Source organism: Eptatretus burgeri, chromosome 15, assembly GCF_056783735.1.
Source record: "Eptatretus burgeri isolate ZD-2024b chromosome 15, Ebu_testis_v1, whole genome shotgun sequence".
Lineage (NCBI taxonomy): Eukaryota > Metazoa > Chordata > Myxini > Myxiniformes > Myxinidae > Eptatretus > Eptatretus burgeri.
In genome coordinates, this window is record NC_140975.1 from 67,969,044 (window position 1) to 67,989,673 (window position 20,630).

The 20,630-nt window shown below is 46.3% G+C and overlaps 2 protein-coding genes across 3 annotated transcripts in view; one reads left to right on the plus strand and one right to left on the minus strand.

Annotated features, from left to right (window-relative positions):
- The first annotated feature begins 242 nt into the window (after positions 1 to 242).
- LOC147012431 (cytochrome b5-like) lies at positions 243 to 19,173 on the plus strand. 2 transcript variants are annotated; one of them, XM_085856651.1, is made up of 5 exons: positions 243 to 474; positions 6,613 to 6,741; positions 8,990 to 9,019; positions 13,752 to 13,789; positions 17,251 to 19,173. In XM_085856651.1, the coding sequence occupies exons 1-5, from the start codon at positions 352 to 354 to the stop codon at positions 17,321 to 17,323; spliced, it is 393 nt and encodes a 130-aa protein (XP_085712777.1). In that variant the 5' UTR covers positions 243 to 351; the 3' UTR covers positions 17,324 to 19,173. The 2 variants fall into 2 exon arrangements, with proteins under 2 accessions (XP_085712777.1, XP_085712778.1); XM_085856652.1 differs by lacking the exon at positions 8,990 to 9,019.
- The window catches only part of LOC147012432 (uncharacterized), a 50,173-nt gene continuing 48,310 nt past the window's right edge, over positions 18,768 to 20,630 (minus strand). Inside the window, exon 11 of the mRNA XM_085856644.1 lies at positions 18,768 to 20,509. Within this exon, the coding sequence (XP_085712770.1) occupies positions 19,733 to 20,509 (777 nt within the window). The 3' untranslated portion in view covers positions 18,768 to 19,732. The remainder of the gene's footprint in view (positions 20,510 to 20,630) is intronic.

A 20,630-nucleotide genomic window follows, 5' to 3' on the forward strand; every position in this document is an offset into this window, starting at 1 on the left:
TTACCTCAATTAACATGGATTGTTCGAATATAACGAAATAAAATCTCCACCGATGACGTGTGGTAATTTATTAATTTAATCGCCTAAATAAAATGATCAGACTGCGACTGGAAGCAAGGACATCAACGTGATGATGTAATCCCGCACGAAAGCCGTGCGTCGATCGAGGGAGAAGCGTGTCAACGTGATGACGTAATCCCTCACGGAAAGCCGTGCGTCGAGCGTGTCAACGTGATGACGTAATCCCTGACGGAAAGCCACGCCTCGTTGCTCGACTTTGACCTGCGATTGCTGACGTCAGCACGGCGTCCCAGTCGGTGCGTGTCCGTCGGCCCGTGCGGATTTTGAGGGATGGCGGACGCTGAGGAAGTGAGGTTCTACACGTTGGAAGAGATTCAGCAGCACAACACGTGCAAGGAAAACTGGATCATCATTCATAACAAGGTGTACGACGTCACCAAGCTCCTGAACGAGGTGCCATTTACTTTGTATAATAATTAATTAATTAATCCTGTCGTTTGTGGTGCAAGTTTCGCACTTCCCGCGTGTGGAGATCGTGGGATGAGAGTCTTCTTTTATTTACATGGTCGAGGCTCGTGGAAGAGTTCGAGCAGAATGGAGGGGAACAAAAGGGAAAGGGGGAAACACTAATGGGAGAGTGGAGGTGAAGGAGGAGAAGGACATTCCTTACAGGTGTTTCCCCTTCGTGCTGTACTTACCCCGTGCTGTACTTACCCCGTGCTGTACTTACCTCGTGCTGTACTTACCTCGTGCTGTACTTACCCCGTGCTGTACTTACCCCGTGCTGTACTTACCCCGTGCTGTACTTACCCCGTGCTGTACTTACCCCTGCTGTACTTACCCCGTGCTGTACTTACCCGTGCTGTACTTACCCCGTGCTGTACTTACCCCGTGCTGTACTTACCCCTGCTGTACTTACCCCGTGCTGTACTTACCCCGTGCTGTACTTACCCCGTGCTGTACTTACCCGTGCTGTACTTACCCGTGCTGTACTTACCCCGTGCTGTACTTACCCCTGCTGTACTTACCCCGTGCTGTACTTACCCCGTGCTGTACTTACCCCGTGCTGTACTTACCCCGTGCTGTACTTACCCCGTGCTGTACTTACCCCGTGCTGTACTTACCCCGTGCTGTACTTACCCCGTGCTGTACTTACCCCGTGCTGTACTTACCCCTGCTGTACTTACCCCGTGCTGTACTTACCCCGTGCTGTACTTACCCCTGCTGTACTTACCCCTGCTGTACTTACCCCGTGCTGTACTTACCCCGTGCTGTACTTACCCCGTGCTGTACTTACCCGTGCTGTACTTACCCGTGCTGTACTTACCCCGTGCTGTACTTACCCCTGCTGTACTTACCCCGTGCTGTACTTACCCCGTGCTGTACTTACCCCGTGCTGTACTTACCCCGTGCTGTACTTACCCCGTGCTGTACTTACCCCGTGCTGTACTTACCCCGTGCTGTACTTACCCCGTGCTGTACTTACCTCGTGCTGTCTCGTTTTCGGGTTCAGGGTTCACACGATGATTTGTGGGGAAATGGATTTACATGTTTGATGTTCATATGAAAATGATTTTTCTCTCTCTTTCTCTCTCGTTACATCATTGGTTGGGACGCGGCTGTGCCGCTGATGCAGTGTCCCCCTTACCAGTACAATGGTGCTCATTTTACCGCTGATGCAGTGTCCCCCTTACCAGTACACGGTGCTCATTTTACCGCTGATGCAGTGTCCCCCTTACCAGTACACTGGTGCTCATTTTACCGCTGATGCAGTGTCCCCCTTACCAGTACACTGGTGCTCATTTTACCGCTGATGCAGTGTCCCCCTTACCAGTACACTGGTGCTCATTTTACCGCTGATGCAGTGTCCCCCTTACCAGTACACTGGTGCTCATTTTACCGCTGATGCAGTGTCCCCCTTACCAGTACACTGGTGCTCATTTTACCGCTGATGCAGTGTCCCCCTTACCAGTATACTGGTGCTCATTTTACCGCTGATGCAGTGTCCCCCTTACCAGTACACTGGTGCTCATTTTACCGCTGATGCAGTGTCCCCCTTACCAGTATACTGGTGCTCATTTTACCGCTGATGCAGTGTCCCCCTTACCAGTACACTGGTGCTCATTTTACCGCTGATGCAGTTGTCCCCCTTACCAGTACACTGGTGCTCATTTTACCGCTGATGCAGTGTCCCCCTTACCAGTATACTGGTGCTCATTTTACCGCTGATGCAGTGTCCCCCTTACCAGTACACTGGTGCTCATTTTACCGCTGATGCAGTGTCCCCCTTACCAGTATACTGGTGCTCATTTTACCGCTGATGCAGTGTCCCCCTTACCAGTACACTGGTGCTCATTTTACCGCTGATGCAGTGTCCCCCTTACCAGTACACTGGTGCTCATTTTACCGCTGATGCAGTTGTCCCCCTTACCAGTACACTGGTGCTCATTTTACCGCTGATGCAGTGTCCCCCTTACCAGTATACTGGTGCTCATTTTACCGCTGATGCAGTGTCCCCCTTACCAGTACACTGGTGCTCATTTTACCGCTGATGCAGTGTCCCCCTTACCAGTACACTGGTGCTCATTTTACCGCTGATGCAGTGTCCCCCTTACCATCATTTTACCGCTGATGCAGTGTCCCCTTACCAGTACACTGGTGCTCATTTTACCGCTGATGCAGTGTCCCCCTTACCAGTACACTGGTGCTCATTTTACCGCTGATGCAGTGTCCCCCTTACCATCATTTTACCGCTGATGCAGTGTCCCCTTACCAGTACACTGGTGCTCATTTTACCGCTGATGCGGTGTCCCCCTTACCAGTACACTGGTGCTCATTTTACCGCTGATGCAGTGTCCCCCTTACCAGTACACTGGTGCTCATGTTACCGCTGATGCAGTGTCCCCTTACCAGTACACTGGTGCTCATTTTACCGCTGATGCAGTGTCCCCCTTACCAGTACACTGGTGCTCATTTTACCGCTGATGCAGTGTCCCCCTTACCATCATTTTACCGCTGATGCAGTGTCCCCTTACCAGTACACTGGTGCTCATTTTACCGCTGATGCGGTGTCCCCCTTACCAGTACACTGGTGCTCATTTTACCGCTGATGCAGTGTCCCCCTTACCAGTACACTGGTGCTCATTTTATTGCTGATGTAGTGTCCCCCTTACCAGTACACTGGTGCTCATTTTGCCGCTGATGCAGTGTCCCCCTTACCAGTACACTGGTGCTCATTTTACCGCTGATGCAGTGTCCCCCTTACCAGTACACTGGTGCTCATTTTACCGCTGATGCAGTGTCCCCCTTACCAGTACACTGGTGCTCATTTTACCGCTGATGCAGTGTCCCCCTTACCAGTACACGGTGCTCATTTTACCGCTGATGCGGTGTCCCCCTTACCAGTACAGTGGTGCTCATTTTGCCGCTGATGCAGTGTCCCCCTTACCAGTACACTGGTGCTCATTTTACCGCTGATGCAGTGTCCCCCTTACCAGTACACTGGTGTTTATTTTGCCGACCTCGGAAGGATGATAGGCTGAGTGAACCTCCTGGTGTATTTTAATTCAGCGGCCAACAGGTCTCGAACTCAGGACCCTGGGATCCCAAGCCGCCACCCGAACCACGAAGCCAACACCAGGCTTACGATCTCAAGATGAACCCTTTAAAATGAATTGTTAGTGGATTAAAACTCTGCACGTCACCGTGGACGACAAACCACAATGGGATGGAGACAGCGGTGGGAGGTTTGTCGGGGTCGAGGGTTTAGGGGTTTGGGGGTTCGTCGGGTTTGTGGGGTTCGTCAGCGTTTGTAGGGGTCGAGGGTTTGTGGGGTTCGTCGGGGTTCGTCAGCGTTCGAGGGTTTGTGGGGTTCGTCAGCGTTCGTCGGGTTTTTGGGGTTCGTCAGGGTTCGTCAGTGTTCGAGGGTTTGTAGGGTTCGTCGGGGTCGAAGGTTTGTCAGGGTCCGGCAGGGTCCGTCAGGGTCTGTCAGGGTTGAGGGTTCGGCAGGGTCTGTCAGGGTTCGTCAGGGTCCATCAGGGTTAAAGGTTCAGCAGGGTCCATCAGAGTTCGTCAGGGTCCGTCAGGGTTGAGGGTTCGTCAGGGTCCGTCAGGGTCCGTCAGGGTTGAGGGTTTGGTAGGGTCCGTCAGGGTTGAGGGTTTGGCAGGGTCCGTCAGGGTTGAGGGTTTGGCAGGGTCCGTCAGGGTTGAGGGTTTGGCAGGGTCCGTCAGGGTTGAGGGTTTGGCAGGGTCCGTCAGGGTTGAGGGTTTGGCAGGGTCCGTCAGGGTTGAGGGTTCGTCAGGGTCCGTCGGGGTTAAGGGTTTGTGGGGTTTGTCGGGGTTGAGGGTTGGTGGGGTTGGTCGGGGTTGAGGGTTGATGGGGTTTGTAGGGTTCGAGGGTTTGTCAGGGTTGAGGGTTGGTGGGGTTCGTTGGGTTTGTGGGGTTTGTGGGGTTGGTCAGGGTTGAGGGTTTGTGGGGTTTGTCGGGGTCGAGGGTTTGTGGGGTTTGTCGGGGTTGAGGGTTGGTGGGGTTCGAGGGTTTGTAAAGCACATTGTTCGCCTGTGCTATGCTCGATGGCAAAGAGCAGATGAACAAGAGGATTCGAACCAGAACCCTCCTCTGTGTGGATAGTCTTATCTGTCCCATTAATGGTCCTGTTGTTCGTGTGCTGGGCCCCTGTGCGGCCTCTTTTGACCTTTGTTGCAGAATGTTATTATCATGAGAGATCAGATCTTGTGAAATCGATTGTCTTCACTTGTAAACAACACGTATTGATTATTAAACATTTTCTCTTGTCATGTGTTTTTTTTTTTCCTATAAAGTGTTATTGTTGAAAAACATTACAAAACAGTGGAGGTACGGGGATCACCGAGTTTGGGTTGTCACCCTTGGGGTGTGTTCCACGATGGAGTAGCTTGTTATCGCTTTTCAAGCCACTTGGTGGGTGAGAGGAGCGAGCGATGAAGAGGTGCTTCGTTATGTTAGCAAAAATGGCCACCGTAATGTGATTCAAAACAATTCTACAACTGATGAAATGTTCAGAGGGAAACCCCTGTTATGTATGTACTCGTAATAACCTATACCATAAAAAGTGTGTGTGTGTGTGTAAAAAGTTACACTAAGTACTTGTGTCTCTTACTCACGTTCGGTTAGAACGTCCATTACTCCATCACTGCGTCCATTAGAACGTGCCTTTTGGACCACTTAGGCCTCTTCGACGTTTTTAGACCCTTTTGATGCCTTTACGAATTAACATCCTCCAGACCCCTTTTACCCCAAGAGTCTAGACCTTCAGACCCCTTGAGACTTGATAGCCTCTTTAAACCTGTTTGACCCCTTTATACCCTATAGACCCTTTCCACCCTATAGACCCTTCAGACCCTGACTACTATTTGAACATACCCTTTCGAACCCTTCGGACCCTGAAGACCTTTACACCCTTTAGACACCTTGACCCTGCATACCTTTAGACTTGTTAGACCTCTTTAAACACACACCACACAAACGTCAAAAAAGTCTTCTGGCAATATACAGAGTACAGTTTGTACTTTGTTCAGCGCGTAATGTGCAATGTCCAGCCACCCAGAGGTTGGGTACTCTGCTCGTGTTATTAAAAACCTGCATTTCATACTTTTATTGTTATTTCTACTTTTCAACATAATTCTTCAAGATCTACTCCCATCCCCTCTCCCCAAAATGTAACCTCTTCCCCCCCAATGCACAGTGGAAGGTCCTGAGATAAGCTTGGAAGGGGGCTCCTTCTTGTGACTCTTCATTTATTCATCTTTCTTTCCTTCTTCCTCATACTCTGTAGTAGCTGCTCGCACCATAAATTCCTTTGGAGAAGTTGTCACAAGATGATCGCATTGTTTATATGCGGACCGCCATGTTGTTAAACAGTGCCAAGCGCCCCATTGTGTTGGAGTGCTTGCTTGAGCGCTTTGAAACAAGCAAGCCACTTGGCAAGCAGTAAGCAAGCCTTTTGCTAACGGAACACACCTCAGGTTTATATCCACAGACAACACTCACTCCCTTATCTTCACTTTCAATGAGTCCAGTGCAGGACAAAGGCCTCTCTCTCACAAACTGTGGGATGGTGAGAGTGAGCAGCCGGGGGTATTAAACCCATACCGGGAAGTTGACCAACCAATTTTGCTCACGTAGTGCCAATTGTACAACCAATCCCAAGTTTATAATTTTGGCCAAGGTACCAGTACACACAGCCCCCTCGCTTGTGAAAGGTATGATGGGATGTTTGATCACCAAAACCTCGGTGCAGGCAAGACAACCAGCTTTATGTCCCCACTTGAAGTGGCTTCTTCATGAAGTGGCATGCATGACTGCATGCTTCGTGATGCAATCCCCGGTCCTTCTGGCACTCCAACCGGATGTCAGGTTTTCTGGTTACATTTTATCCTGTTGGAGAGCAAACTCAGACTGGATAGCTTTGTGTGTGCTTCCCACAGCAAACGATAGCAAACGACTCCCACATGCTCGTGTGCTTGAGTAACACCTGCTGTTGATGAGGAAATTGATTTGCGCAAATAAATCTGCTGCCTTGTCGGAATTGTGATTTCACTTTTCTCTTCCAGCACCCTGGCGGAGAGGAAGTGCTGCTGGAGCACGGTGGAATCGATGCCACCGATTGCTTTGAAGACATCGGACACTCAACGGATGCTCGATTCTTATCAGAGTCGTTCCTCATCGGAGAGGTTCACCCGGTGAGTTGTTACCCAGGCTTGTAACAAAGCTAGATTGTCGTTATCATTAAGGTTGGGTCGTCCTCGCGGCTCGTCGACCGCTGGGTCGTCCTCGCGGCTCGTCGACCGCTCGGTCGTCCTCGCGGCTCGTTTTATTTCTGTATCATTTTCTATAAATTATAACCATTGGTGCTGAAACACACCTGCACCTGTAAAGCCATCTGTCACCCATTTCCAGCTTCGAGGCCATGCCTCATCAAATCTGCTATGAACACTTTTGTTTATTTACCCGGGGCACGCGAAGGGCAAAGCATGGTTAAGCAATTGGTTCACTCTGTGTGTATGTGTGTCTCCTGCAGACATCATCAGTCTATGATCGAGGAACTACTTTATTTCAGTTGAATTTCGGCAAATTGTACAGAATCTCATCCTGATCGAGTATATACATACAGAGTAGTAAAGTAATATTTTTGTTCTGTTTGCCTGCCTGGTAGTCAAACAAAATTGAAAATCATTCCAAAAAGGAAACTTATTGGTTTTCAGGATGTCGTAAAGGACACAAACAACAGGCACAAAGAACGAACGTAACATGTGATGGTGCAGCAACGGCGGTAAACTTTCAAAAAATCTTTTTTTTTTAACCTTTATTTTATTTCAATTGAATTATTTACATGAACACTGCAGAACACAAATCACCTTCTTGGCACTTCCAAGAACCTCCAGTTTCGTTGTACTTGGCCAAAATATTATGCCATCTCGACCAATCAAATTTGCTGCTCGTGCTCTCAGCGTTAGGGATATATATATATATATATATATATATATACACTAGCTGAAACCCCATCACAGACGGATTCCGTTCCATGAGCCCAATATGACAACCAGTGGTGGCTCTTGTAAGAGCCGGATCCCAGTCGACGTACTCCATGGCCTTACCTAATGAGGCCTACAAAACGTCCTTGTACAAGACATTTTTTGGTGTACACTACTCCTTGTGAAGAAGTCCCCTGATTTGTGCACGTGTCTACTTTGACGTACAAACACCGTGTCAAAACTTCTCAGGTCACAGTACCGAGAAAAACGTGACGCGACCGCTAGGAGGAGCACAAAATTGGTCCTTCAGTATTAATATATAGATAGCCAAACCCACGTTCTGCGCGAAGTTTCTCGAGTGAGGGTTCGTTCGGATGCCAATATATCCAATGTTCACAATGTGATTTATCAAATTTCTTTATATAAAATGTTTCTTGTTCCATTTTTTCTGTCGAATTCACATTCTGAGGTAGTCAGAATGTGCAGAAGAGGGTTTTACATTGCAGACGCTGTTTTCGAGGAGTGGCATTACGCCTCTCAGTGGTGACAGTCTGTGGACAACAGACGTAATGACGTCAGCGAATGACCGATGATGTCATGACGTCCTTACGCCTCTCAGCGGTGACGTCACACGTCGCCATGCAAACGAATGTAAAACGAAAAGTGTTTATTCTGCTTCACAGTTGAAAGTTGACTATTGCCACGATGTGCGATGCACTCTTACAGGTACGAAGTTTCTTTCAGTCCAGGTCACAGTACCGAGAAAAACGTGACGCGACCGCTCGGAGGAACACAAAATTGGTCCTTCAGTATTAATATATAGATACCAGCGATACCCGTGCACATGCATGGGATAGCAATACAACATAGCTGGTAGCAGACGACAGACCGTACACGGGGAATGACAAAAATACGCATTGTGCAAAATGCAAGTGGTACTATGGAACGCCAAGACTTCCCAAACATTGTCGGCATGTCCGCTGCCACAGCAAATTCATAGGGATCGTGTGACGGCGAGCCGAGTTTTTAGTGTGCAAGCTTGGTATTATAATAGAGATATGTATATATATATATATATATATATATATATATATATATATATATATATATATATATATATATATATATATATATATATATATATATATATATATATATATATATATATATATATATATATATATATGGAGATTCTGACAAAATGGCGGTTCGTAGGAAATATAGATCGTACTCAGATACGTGAAGCAAGGGTTTAAAAAAAATTTTCATGTCCTTTTTCTCAAGATTGGGGTGAGTTGTGTGATCTCTCTAGTTGGTTAATAAAACTGATACGATAAATGGCATTGGACACATTGTGGGGGTAAAGTCTGGGAAGGTTGTAAAGGAAGGGATATGGACTGGAGATTATATGTGAACAATTTTTAACTGATTTTTGATCCTGTCCTGCTCGTTTCAGAAAGAAAAGAAGAAATATGAAGTCCACAAGGTTTGGAAATGTTCTTATTACCTCGCCGAGCTGTGCACAAATGTACTTTTTAATCGTATGAGATCAAAAAGATTGTATGAGATCGTATGAGAAAAGATCGTATGAGAGCTAACACACAATGCACAGGGAGGTGGGGGGCATGAGACAAAGGGGCAGGAGTGGGAAGGACAAAACAGTGGGGAACAGAGACATTAGGAGATCTGTGGAAGGGAGAGAGATGGGGTTGGGTACACAGGGTAAACAAGATGGACAGGGACTTTCAGGAAGGAAAGCAGGGAATTTGAAGGAGGTGGGTTTGGGGTGGATTAATGGGGGTAGAAAAGATCGAGGATTTGGATGGGGGAAGATAAGAGGTGGTGGTGAACAACTGTTTCAAAGGCCTAGAGGGAAGAATGGGATTGAACAGAGTGTGGGAATTTATTCCAAAGGCGGGGAAAAAGAGGAATGAGGGTGAAGGTGAGCAGTGATTCGTGATTTTGGTAGTTTTACCAGAAGGGGGTTTTTGGCGGACCTTGAACGCCATGCGGAAATATGGGGGGAGGGGGACATATCATAGACAGAGCGGGGGGTGGGGGGCGAGACCGGAGAGGAGATGGTAGAAGACAGAAAGACCACCGGCCTGCCTGCGGTGAGACAGTGAGAGGCCCAAAGACTCAGCATCACCGTGGGCGATACCATTGATCCTCAATACCTTGGTTTCCACGGCGTGAAGCAAAGAAAGGTGAGAGGCAGGAGCACCAGCCCAGAGGGGAGAGCAGTACTCCATCAGACTGCGGACGAAAGCTTTGTATGTGGTAAGGAGCTCAGGTGGGCTGAGGAAGGACTTTGCACGACAGAGGATTCCCAGTCGGCGACTGGCTTTGGAGGCCAGGTTGGAAATGTGGCTTTCCTAGGAAAGATCATGGCAGCGAGTGAAACCCAGAAGCTTGGATGAAAGGACTTATTCCAGAGCATTGTTGAGAAAGATGGGGGTGGGGTTGGGGGGGGGGGTTCCAGACAGTCCTTTCGGAGAGACATAGTGAGAGTGTGAGATTTGTCAGGATTGAAAGACATGTTCCACGTGTTGGACCAGTTTGTGATTTTATCTAGGTCTAGAGAGAGTGAAGGGTTGCCGGTCTGAGGGATGACAGATGGAACAACTGTGGGTGGAGTCATCAGCCAAGAGATGTAGAGGATTTTCCAGAGAGTCGGAGAGATCATTGATGAAAACCAGAAAAAGAACAGGGCCCAGAACGCTACCTTGAGGAACTCCAGCCTGCACAGGAAGAGGGGATGAAAGAACTCCATTTAGGGCCACACGTTGACTGTGACAGGAGAGGAAGTCTGCGAGCCATGAGTGGAGATGGCTTTGGATACCATAGGAAGAGAGTTTAGTGAGTAGGGCAGGGTGCCAGACCGTTTCAAAATCACGCGGAATGTGTGTATAATCTAATTTCATCTGTATAATATATAATATTTCATCTGTATAACAGTTGTACTCGGTGATTTGTCTTAAAATTCACTATTTATTTGCAGAAACGAATTCTTTGGTCATGTATGACAATTAACTATGCCTCAAACCCAGGGAGCACACAAACTTTCCGATTTTCAAAGAGGACAAATTGATGGCCATTCGGAAGGTGGAGTTAGCCAGCACGAGATAGCTCAGAACCTTGGCATTCCGCTTTCTACGGTCAATTTGGTGATTGTGCAATTCACCAGCGAAGGCAAGGAATCCACAGCTTCCCGTTCTGGTCGATCTTGGCCCTCAGAAAGGCGTCTTCGAGCTGTCAAGCGGTCCATTGAGAAAACTTCCCGTTGCAAGGCAGCAGATGTTGCAGAGGAGGTCCAAGTTAGCTCAAGAACTGCCATGCAGTACCTTCATCAACTGGGCTACTATGGGAGAGCAGATAGGAGAAAACCTCTTCTTCGACCAGCCAACATTCAAAGGAGAAAGAAGGGGGCTGACGAGATAACCACCAGACCCTTGGAGTTTTGTCAAACGATCATTTTTACAGCACGGCAACATTGCGCTGTTGTATAATTGTTTCAGATGAGTCTCAATTTGCTCAACTTTCTGACAGTGGATGCGTATGGGTCTGGAGACTTCCCAGTCAAGAGTTCTCTTTGAACCGATTTGCAGCCAACTGTCAAACACAGTGGTTTTTCAGTGATGGGAGCAATCTGGAGCTCTGGTCAGTCAGAGCTTGTGGAGTGTGTTGGCAACATCAACTCTGTGATATACATTTATTTTATATCCTTGAGGATGGACTTTTCCCAGTCTTCTCCACTGATCATATGGTCAAAAACAACACTGCTCATGGAAGATGGAGCACCATGCCACACTGCAAATAAGACCAAAGAATGGCAGGGCAGAAATGGGATCAAGTGACTTCCATGGCTAAGTCAGTCTGGGCCATATTGGATCGAGCTGGGTGGAAAAAGTCCAGGAAATCAACATCACGGGCAGAATTGTGAAATATTTTTTGTGAAGCTTGGGCACTAATCCCACAAGAGGAAATTTCGGAACTCATTAGTTCTACGCCTGAAAGAGTAAAAGCGTTGAAATCTGCAAAATGGCAAGTCCACAAAATCCGTCTCCGTCTGTGTCTGTGTCTGTGTCTGTGTCTGTGTCTGTGTCTGTGTCTGTGTCTGTGTCTGTGTCTGTGTCTGTGTCTGTGTCTGTTATAATGGATCATATGTTCTTCAAATGTTAAATAAATAAATTCTTTTAAAAATCATGGTGTCTATTTACTTCTGTCAAGTCTGTGCACATTCTGTGCGTTAGCTCTTACACAAGCCTTGACATTGTATATTAAAAAAAATTAAAACCCAGTTGGTTCACATTGTCTGTCTGTCCACAAACGTCAGTTTATGATCGAGGAACAACTTGATTGAAATTGAATGTTGAACACAAATCAGAACACTGATTGGAAAACAAACCTGTAGTTTAGCAGAACTGTCCCTGAATTTGTCCTGATCACACAAACACACAGAGGGGTGAGAATATTTCACAATGTCTGTCTGTCTGTCAGTCAAACAAAACTTGAAATCATTCCAGGAAAGGTTGTTTTTAAAGACCTTATAAAGGACACAAACAACAGGCATGCATAACTAACGTAACGTGTTAAATAAGGTGGTGTAAAAGACATTGCATCAGTGGTGGTAAATTTGCGGTAATTTTTTTTTTTCTTCAACCTTCAAGATCTTTATTTTATTTCAATTTAATTACATACTTCATCACTGGAGAACACAAATCACTTTATTGGCACTTTTAAAAACCTTTCGTTTAGCAATACCTGGACAAAATATTACGGCATTTTACATTATCTCGAACAATCAAATTTGCTGCAAATTTTCCTGGCCATGTCCTTTTTCTTCTCGGGTCTGTCTGTGATAAGGTGTTCCATGAACTCTCGAGTTTGTCCAAGTCTTTCACAAACCGAGTGGTCAGGCTTGATACTTGATTGAGGTCATTTGGGTAGGAATGTGTAATTCTGTTCAGGGTACCGGCGATAATTTGGCACCTCTTTATGAAGGATGTCTTTAACATCCACCAACAAATGCTGGCATATGAAACACCCGGCTAAACGTCCATCCGAGTGACGACACACACACATTGATGAATCGCCCTGCCTGTGAAACGCCAGGATGGCCGTTTTTAGCTGGGCTGGGATTTGAACCCAGGCTAGACAGCTTGGAGGTGGGTGTGCATACCTCCATTATTATTTTTGAATAAGGCTTACTTGTCTGCACTTGGATGGGTTTGAGGGTAGAGGAGTCGCAGCTGAAATGTGAATCCTATCCAGGTTCCTCCTGATGACTTCATCTTTTCTTTTTTGCTTCTTTGGGTTGCTCTGATTCCTCCAATGCAGGACTTGTACCTATTTAATGTTCCATCGATCTGAATTGAATTTATTTTAATCCCATTCTCAATTCAATTGAATAATAATGAAAATCGTCATGGGCCAGGGTCAGGTGTCCAATTGAAGCGGGACATCGTAGTACCCGGTCATCATTGCCAGCAGTTATAAGGTGGTAGTTCTAGTTATGTCTCTAATTACATAACGCAAACAGTGGTGGCAGTGGTACACAAACACCACACAAAACTAGGCCTGGCAAAGTTCTGCAATCTCTGATTGCTCTTTTTGTTGTTTACTTTGTTTCTGTGCAAATTAAACATTATTTGCTTCATGTGGAAAGTATTTTCAACACAAGATGAAATGTTTGTGTTAACATATTTAAACTAGTGGAGATAGAAGGTGGAATACATCCGCTTTAATGCAGTTGTGTTTGGTGGTAGAGGTTATGTTTTCACCCCTATCTGTCTGTCTGCGAGCACAACATCTCAAAAGGTTGTGGCCAAATTCAGACGAAACCTCGTGGACAGGTTGGGTATGTGACGAGGATGAATTTATTCGATTTTGGTGAAGATCTGGATAGAATAAAAAAATTTCAGTGATTCTTCACCACCATTGAGTGATCGGGCTGAAACGACATATAGCAGGATATCAAAAAGTTTTGGATGGATTTTGACAAAACCCGGTGGATTAGTTGTGGAGGTGACAAGAACAAGCCGATTTGATTTTGTTTAAGTTCTGGATCCAGATTCAAAACGTAAACTGTTGAGCCTGGTGGACGTGTGTGCGTGTGTGCATGCCGACCGAGTGCCATTCTAGTTTGTTTTAGATTGTACAAGACATGGAAATGTTTTACTCATTTATTAACCGACAGCCATGTTCTTGTGTTGCAGGAGGGCACGTTTGTCCAACAGGAAATTGGCAAGAGTAGGTAAGTCATGGAAGTACTTTCCATCACACTCATCTTGCTCTTGTATCTTTTTGGTGGCAAACATAAACGAGTTGATTACCATTAACGAGATTGTGATGGACAAACATATTCCAGGAATGTTGGGGTTTTTTGAGACGGAGGAGCTATGTTTTGTTTATTATTATTATTTTGGATGCAGAGTCAAGGCTCATGGAAGAGCTAGAACACAGAACGGATCAGGATTCAACATAAAAGTAACAGCAGAGATTGGGGGGGGGGGACAACAACAGCACGGCTTAGTGAGAAAACAGATGGAGACGGACAAATAAGGGATGCCAGTGAGGATGAGTTGGGGAGAATGCAAGGATTGGCCAAGATGGATACAGAAGCACAAAAATTTGGGAGGGGGAATGTGGATGGTTCAATGGGTGGAGAAGCTGAGGTATACTGAGTAACAATAGTTGGGATAAAAGGAGCAAAAACAAAGCAGGTGGAATCAAAAATGGAGGCAGAAGCAACAATCAGACGAGCACGAATAGGCCAGACGTTATCAGGGACACAAATTCGATGATTCAACACGCAATATACGGTTTGGCATCGAAAATTGGATGAAAAACTTGACCAGCAAAACTGGAGTTAAAACTAGAATGGCACTCGGTGGACCTCTGCCAGGCTGGACAGTTTACATTTTGTATCCCACCGATAGGTTGGATCTGGATCAGGACCTGAACTAGAATCTAATCGACTCGTTCTTGTAACCTTCCCAACTCATTCCCCAAGTTTCGTCTGAATCCGTCCATAACTTTTTGAGATATCCTGCTCACAGACAGACAAACAACAAAGTTGTCATGTGAAAGACATAGCACAATGCTTGCGAAATCTAAATCAACAGTAGCCATGGAAACGGCAATTTGGTAATTTCAAATATTATATTATATTTTTTTCAAATATTTTTCCCCTCCCCCCCACCCCCTCTCTATCTCTATCTCTATCTCTATCTCTCTCTCTTTCACCCCCCTCCTTGCACCCCTCCCTTCTGCAGTGAAGAGCAACATTTGGTGAGACATCGACCCCCCCGCCACATTTCCACCCTCTTTCCCCCTTCCGAGCTTCCTCTCCCCTCTCTCCATCCTCTCCTCTCCCACCCTTTCTCCACCCTATCTCCCCCTCTCCATCCTCTCCCCCTCTCTCCTCGCGTCTCTGCCCCCTTCCTCCGTCGTCTCTCCTCTCCACTTCCCCCCCCTCCCGACATCCTTTCCTTTCCCCTTCCCTCCCTCCCTCCTCTCCTCTCCCCCTTTCCTCTCCACCCCTCCATCCTCTCCTCTCCCCTCCCTTCACCATTCTTCCAGCCATTCTTCTTGATGTCTGTTGCTCTGCTCATAATTTCTATATTGTTTCCTAATCTTGGGAGCATTCCAGAAAACATGACCTCACAACCCTTTGCTTTCAGCCGCTTATCCAACATCCTGTATCTATCATCCTGCCGTGACCCGATATAATATCATTTACCCTTCCTTCAATGTCCCTAACTCGTGCTCCTTCAAAACTGAACAGAATTCTGTGTCTACAATCCTTCCTACAGAATGAAGAATCAACATATTATTTTACTAATTTCATCACCCACAAAACTGTCTCCCAGACCTCATGTCTACCAATTTCTATTACTGCACCGCCTGCCCCCGCAGCACCGTCACCACCGCCTGCCCCCGCAGCACCGTCACCACCGCCTGCCCCCGCAGCACCGTCACCACCGCCTGCCCCCGCAGCACCGTCACCACCGCCTGCCCCCGCAGCACCGTCACCACCGCCTGCCCCCGCAGCACCGTCACCACCGCCTGCCCCCGCAGCACCGTCACCACCGCCTGCCCCCGCAGCACCGTCACCACCGCCTGCCCCCGCAGCACCGTCACCACCGCCTGCCCCCGCAGCACCGTCACCACCGCCTGCCCCCGCAGCACCTCCACCACCGCCTTCCCCCACTGCACCTCCACCACCCCCCTGCCCCACTGCACCTCCACCACTTCCAATATCCACAGCAACCCCACTCCACAACTGTAACCAACTATTATCTATAAATTTATCATATTCCGCTCCTTGCTGCAAATTATCCATCCATTCCTTCAACCGAGTAATAACTATCCTCAAGTGAGCTATTTCCTCACACTTCCTACAGCAGTAAGACCCCTCTGCTTCCCCTATTGTTGATATGGTCCACACTGAGCAACTATCACATTTTATGAACTCCTCTTCCTTTCTTCTTCGTTCTCTATTTATACCCTTTTTTACCCCCATACTCCCAAACCCTCAACTCACTTAACGCTAAACTTAAACACGAGGCCTCCTCCTGATTCTTTCGATAAACCAAAACAATTACCCTCTCTCTATCAAGTGCAGCCTGTGGCTGCTGGTTGCATCATTGGTTGGGACGCGGCTATGCCGCTGATGCAGTGTCCCCCTTACCAGTACACTGGTGCTCATTTTGCCGACCTCGGAAGGATGACAGGCTGAGTCAACCTCCTGGTGTATTTAATTCAGCGGCCAACGGGGTTTGAACTCAGGACCCTCGGATCCCAAGCCACCACCCTAACCACCAAGCCAACACCAGGCCTAATCACCCGCTAAAACTGTTATGAACATAAAAACAATTTTATAAACACAGTTCCACAGCCCCTGACACAAATCACGATAACAAAATACACACAAAAAAAAAAAAAACCACATTTGTTTTGTTCTGCTTGAGCTTACCCTCTTGCAAACTACAGGAAGTGACGTCCTCACAGTTGTTGTTGACGTCCAATAATAAGTTGTCAATGTCCATTAATAAGTAATCAATAGACGTACTAACATGGGTTGACCGAGGCTTCACCTCGATGAGGGTTCACCGTCCACCAGTGTTTTTCAGTTTTATATACTCTACTTACAGATCAAGTCAATCAGATGAAAATTGATGTGACCTTGACCTTTTGACCTCAAATCATAGGCTTTCAGCTTGTCACTACCTCGACCAGGTGGTTAGGTTTCTTGGAGATCGGAGTAAAAATGTGACCTTGAGGCGATTGACGCAGAACAGACCAACCAATCTTCTTCGATTTCACAAAAGACAGACAGTTAGACAGACAGACAGAAAATATAACCTCCATCCAGCTTCAGTGGCGGAGGTAATAAAACAGTTAACAACGTATCTGGTCTGGGAAACTTGGCTTTGATCAAGTGGAAAGAGGAACTGCCGATCTGATGTCCACGTGCATCAAACCCCGAACCGGAAGTTTGTGAAAGATTCCTGCAAGATGCACCGAGGCATCATATGGTGGCATTGAGCTGTGTCTGTGTGTGTGTGCCACAGTGTACCTTGAGGTTCACGTTCATAACCACTTGTACCGTTACTTGGGTTTAACCGCGCTGTATTCAATTGAAAAATATGACTGCCACCCCTTGTATGGTCATGTGTTGTATTGATTTTGTTTCTCTGATCTTTTCCACAGTTGGACATCCTGGCTTGTTCCCTTGGTTGTTGCCGTATTCTTTACTTCCTTGTATCAGTATTACTCCGGATAGAGCTCGTCGCTCCGACCGCGGATGGCACGTCCTCACGGCATGGCGGCATTCCTCCAAACCATCCACGTTTCATTCCACAGAGTTTGGTGCCCTTCCATTCATTTGTAAACAGGATTCTCGTATCCACGTGCAGGATTCCACCAAATGCAATTTCACGTTTGGTTACCATTTCCAAAAGAGTTGACCAAGCAGTTTAATGTGAAAAATGTTATAATCCTCCACAAACCTGGGTACAGTACCATGAGTAATTAATAACAAAGGAATTTTCCAAGGTGACACAAAACCATTGAAGCTATTTAAATGTAATAAAGCATTTGAATACCTTCAATAGCTCTGTTGCCATGTATGAAATGATTTCCATTACTACCGTGCATGAGCTGGAAAGTCTCGTATCGATTTGGCCGAAAGGAATCTTCACTTCACATATTTTGAGAGACTTTCCGTTAAAGCGTCGGGGCAGCGATCTTGTGTATAAGCTCCATGAGGGTGTAGTATGCTTCTTCGTATTCTATCTCCGTGTTACGGTTCTACGCGGAGAGTAGCGGAGTCTTCACCGGCACCCCAAACAAATTCCAAATTCCTTCCACCTCCTGTCGAACGTCGGGTCTGGCCAGCCGGATCGTGAAATACTCGGGCCAAAAGCTTTCCTCGGCCGACCCCACACGAATGTGGGAATGATTGGCACCTTAAAACAAAGTAAATAATCCACCGCCTTGCTGGCTTAATTGGCCTGACTCGCATACCTGTTTAAATGTATTTTTGAGAGAACGTTTCGGTTCATGTTCCAGAATTCTCCCCAAACAGGTTGTCTTACCACTCGATATGCTCAAGGTGCTGTCGATAAGATCATGAACCTGCACTTTGTCCCTCAATTAGCAGATTTATATGAAGGCCACCAGTAAGGCATTTCAAACTGAGATTCTTCTCAATTACGAGATCATCTTTTGTTGTGCGAATGGGCGTCCAGGTGCCCACGCCACGGCATCCAGGTGGTTCTTCGAGATTCGGTGAATCGTTTTCGATTGGCCAAGTTTGGGATGAAACGGTTTGTTCGATTGCAAACGTGTGAACGTATCTCCCGGTGTTTCAATTTTTTTTCAAACTTAGTGACTCAAAAAATAAATCGATCAAACAAAATCATTTCTCAATCACTTACAGATTTAATAATATAATATCAATGAAATCTACCTACGTGTTACCTTTAACATTTGCTCGATCGTCATCGGATTTGTAACGGTTATAAGAGATTACTTTGTGCTTTTCATGTTGCATTGAAATATTTTAAATGGAGTAATTTATAGAATGTCTCTTTTCTGCAAATTGTACGGAATCTGCTACAGCGATGGTCTTAACCTGATTAACTATCGAGTAAACCAATTTATCTTCGGTGAACACGTCATGGTGAAGGGAGGAAGTGGGACATGCTGCTTTTGCTGGATTTGAATTTGTTAAAGTACATGTTTATCTACCGTATGTTTAAGAGGCGTTTTGTTCAACAAGTGCTCTTGCCACACAATCTCAAATATGAGAGCAAAATGTGCTTGAAGCACGAATCGTAAAGCAGGTACAACAAATACAAATGGACGTCCCAGCATGGACGTGTACGTGCTAAATTGGAAACACCAAAAGGATGAACCCAAAATGCAACCCAGTTGTGGCTTGAAGGCACAGGTAGATCGAGGGTTGATAAGTTTGCACATGACCGATGATCTAACGTTACCTTTCCAGGTATCCTTGCACACGGGAGCTACAGATTCCCCAGAGGGATAACTTTCAGGAAAAAGCTAGAATGGCTGAATACAGACAAAGTCTATTGACGAATGTGAAATAAAAATTTTCAAGAATTTGGACCCTGGAGGGAATTATTGCCTCCGTCACCGAAGGTGGAAAGAGGTTGTGTTTTCACCCCTTTCTTGTCTGTCTGTTTGTTTGTTTGTTTGTTTGTTTGTGTGCAGGATATCTCAAAAAGTTTTGGACGGATTCAGATGAAACTTGATGGACAGGTTGGGGGTGTGACGAGGAATAATTATTGATTCGATTTTGGTCAAGATCCGGATCCGGAGACGAGAATTGTTTAATTTTTAAAGTGATTCTTCACCATTGAGAGATAGGGCCAAAAAGGATATACAGCATGATATTTCAAAAATGTAATGGGACCCGATATGTTCTCGTGGATCAGGCATTGCGTGGCGGAGCTATTCGCTCTACCGAGTGCCCTTCTAGTTTATTTATCATTTATTTATTTATGCCTTCAAAATGCTTACTTTTGAGGCACAACAAACGGAAGTGTAACAAAAGTTGATACGGCAACGTGATCCTTACTAACCACCGAATGGAAATAACCGACAGATCTATCTCAAACAGCATCTCAGGCCTTTCACCGATTGTACGAATTTTTTTTTTTACCATTTACCATATCTGTGCAGTTTCGTGCAGCCTTTCAACGTGTTGGGTAATTTGATGATCGGATCGTTCAGCAGCGGATGGCAAAGTCTCATAGTAGACCGTCGATCGAAACGCCGGGCCAAAACCCGGTGGTGGTTGTGTGTAAAGCGGTGCAAGTACTTCTTTGCATGTATTTTCAGGAAGTCCGCTTTGCACATCTCTCTGATAATATGCCGTTTCAAAGGTTTGCTCAGGGTCTGGGTGACTGCACACTGATGTCACGTTCCAGTGTGAGTTCAGGAAATGGAAATCACTGTTGGAGTACGGTGAGTTGTGCACAATCGAGACATGTGGTGTGGGTTCAGAAAATCCATGACCTGGGACGGGTACGTTCGGTAAAGTTGACAAGTCGTAAATTTGGACAGAATTGAAGGCCGGCAGACGTATGTTTGATGATGCTTCGGTGGTTTGGTCGGACATGGCGGCGTTTTCTACTTGGGTGTGAGATGGCAGTGGTGGTATTTGTGTTGGAAAAAAGTCCTCGTTTCGTTCAAAGACCTGCGTGACACAATCGACCCGGTGAGGTGACCTTTGTGAGGTCTGCAAAATATTTGGTGTCAAGGCTGACTTTTTTTCTTGCTTTGTCTGAGCACGTTTGTTCCTGCAACCAACTGGAAAGGTGAGGCCTAATTTTGACTTGGGGCAGTTACACGTAGGACTTGCTGGCAAATGGCCGTACTCTGGTTGGTCCAGTGTCTTGACGGTGTTGGAGGGCTTCAAGCTGTTGGCTTCCACTGAGTTCTGCAGGAAACATCATCATTGTGTGACTCTATGTTCTACATTGAGGAGCAACGAAAAATAGTCAAACAGCTTATTTGCATATGGCCCTTTAGGAAAACTCTATAACCGGTCCTGTTGACTG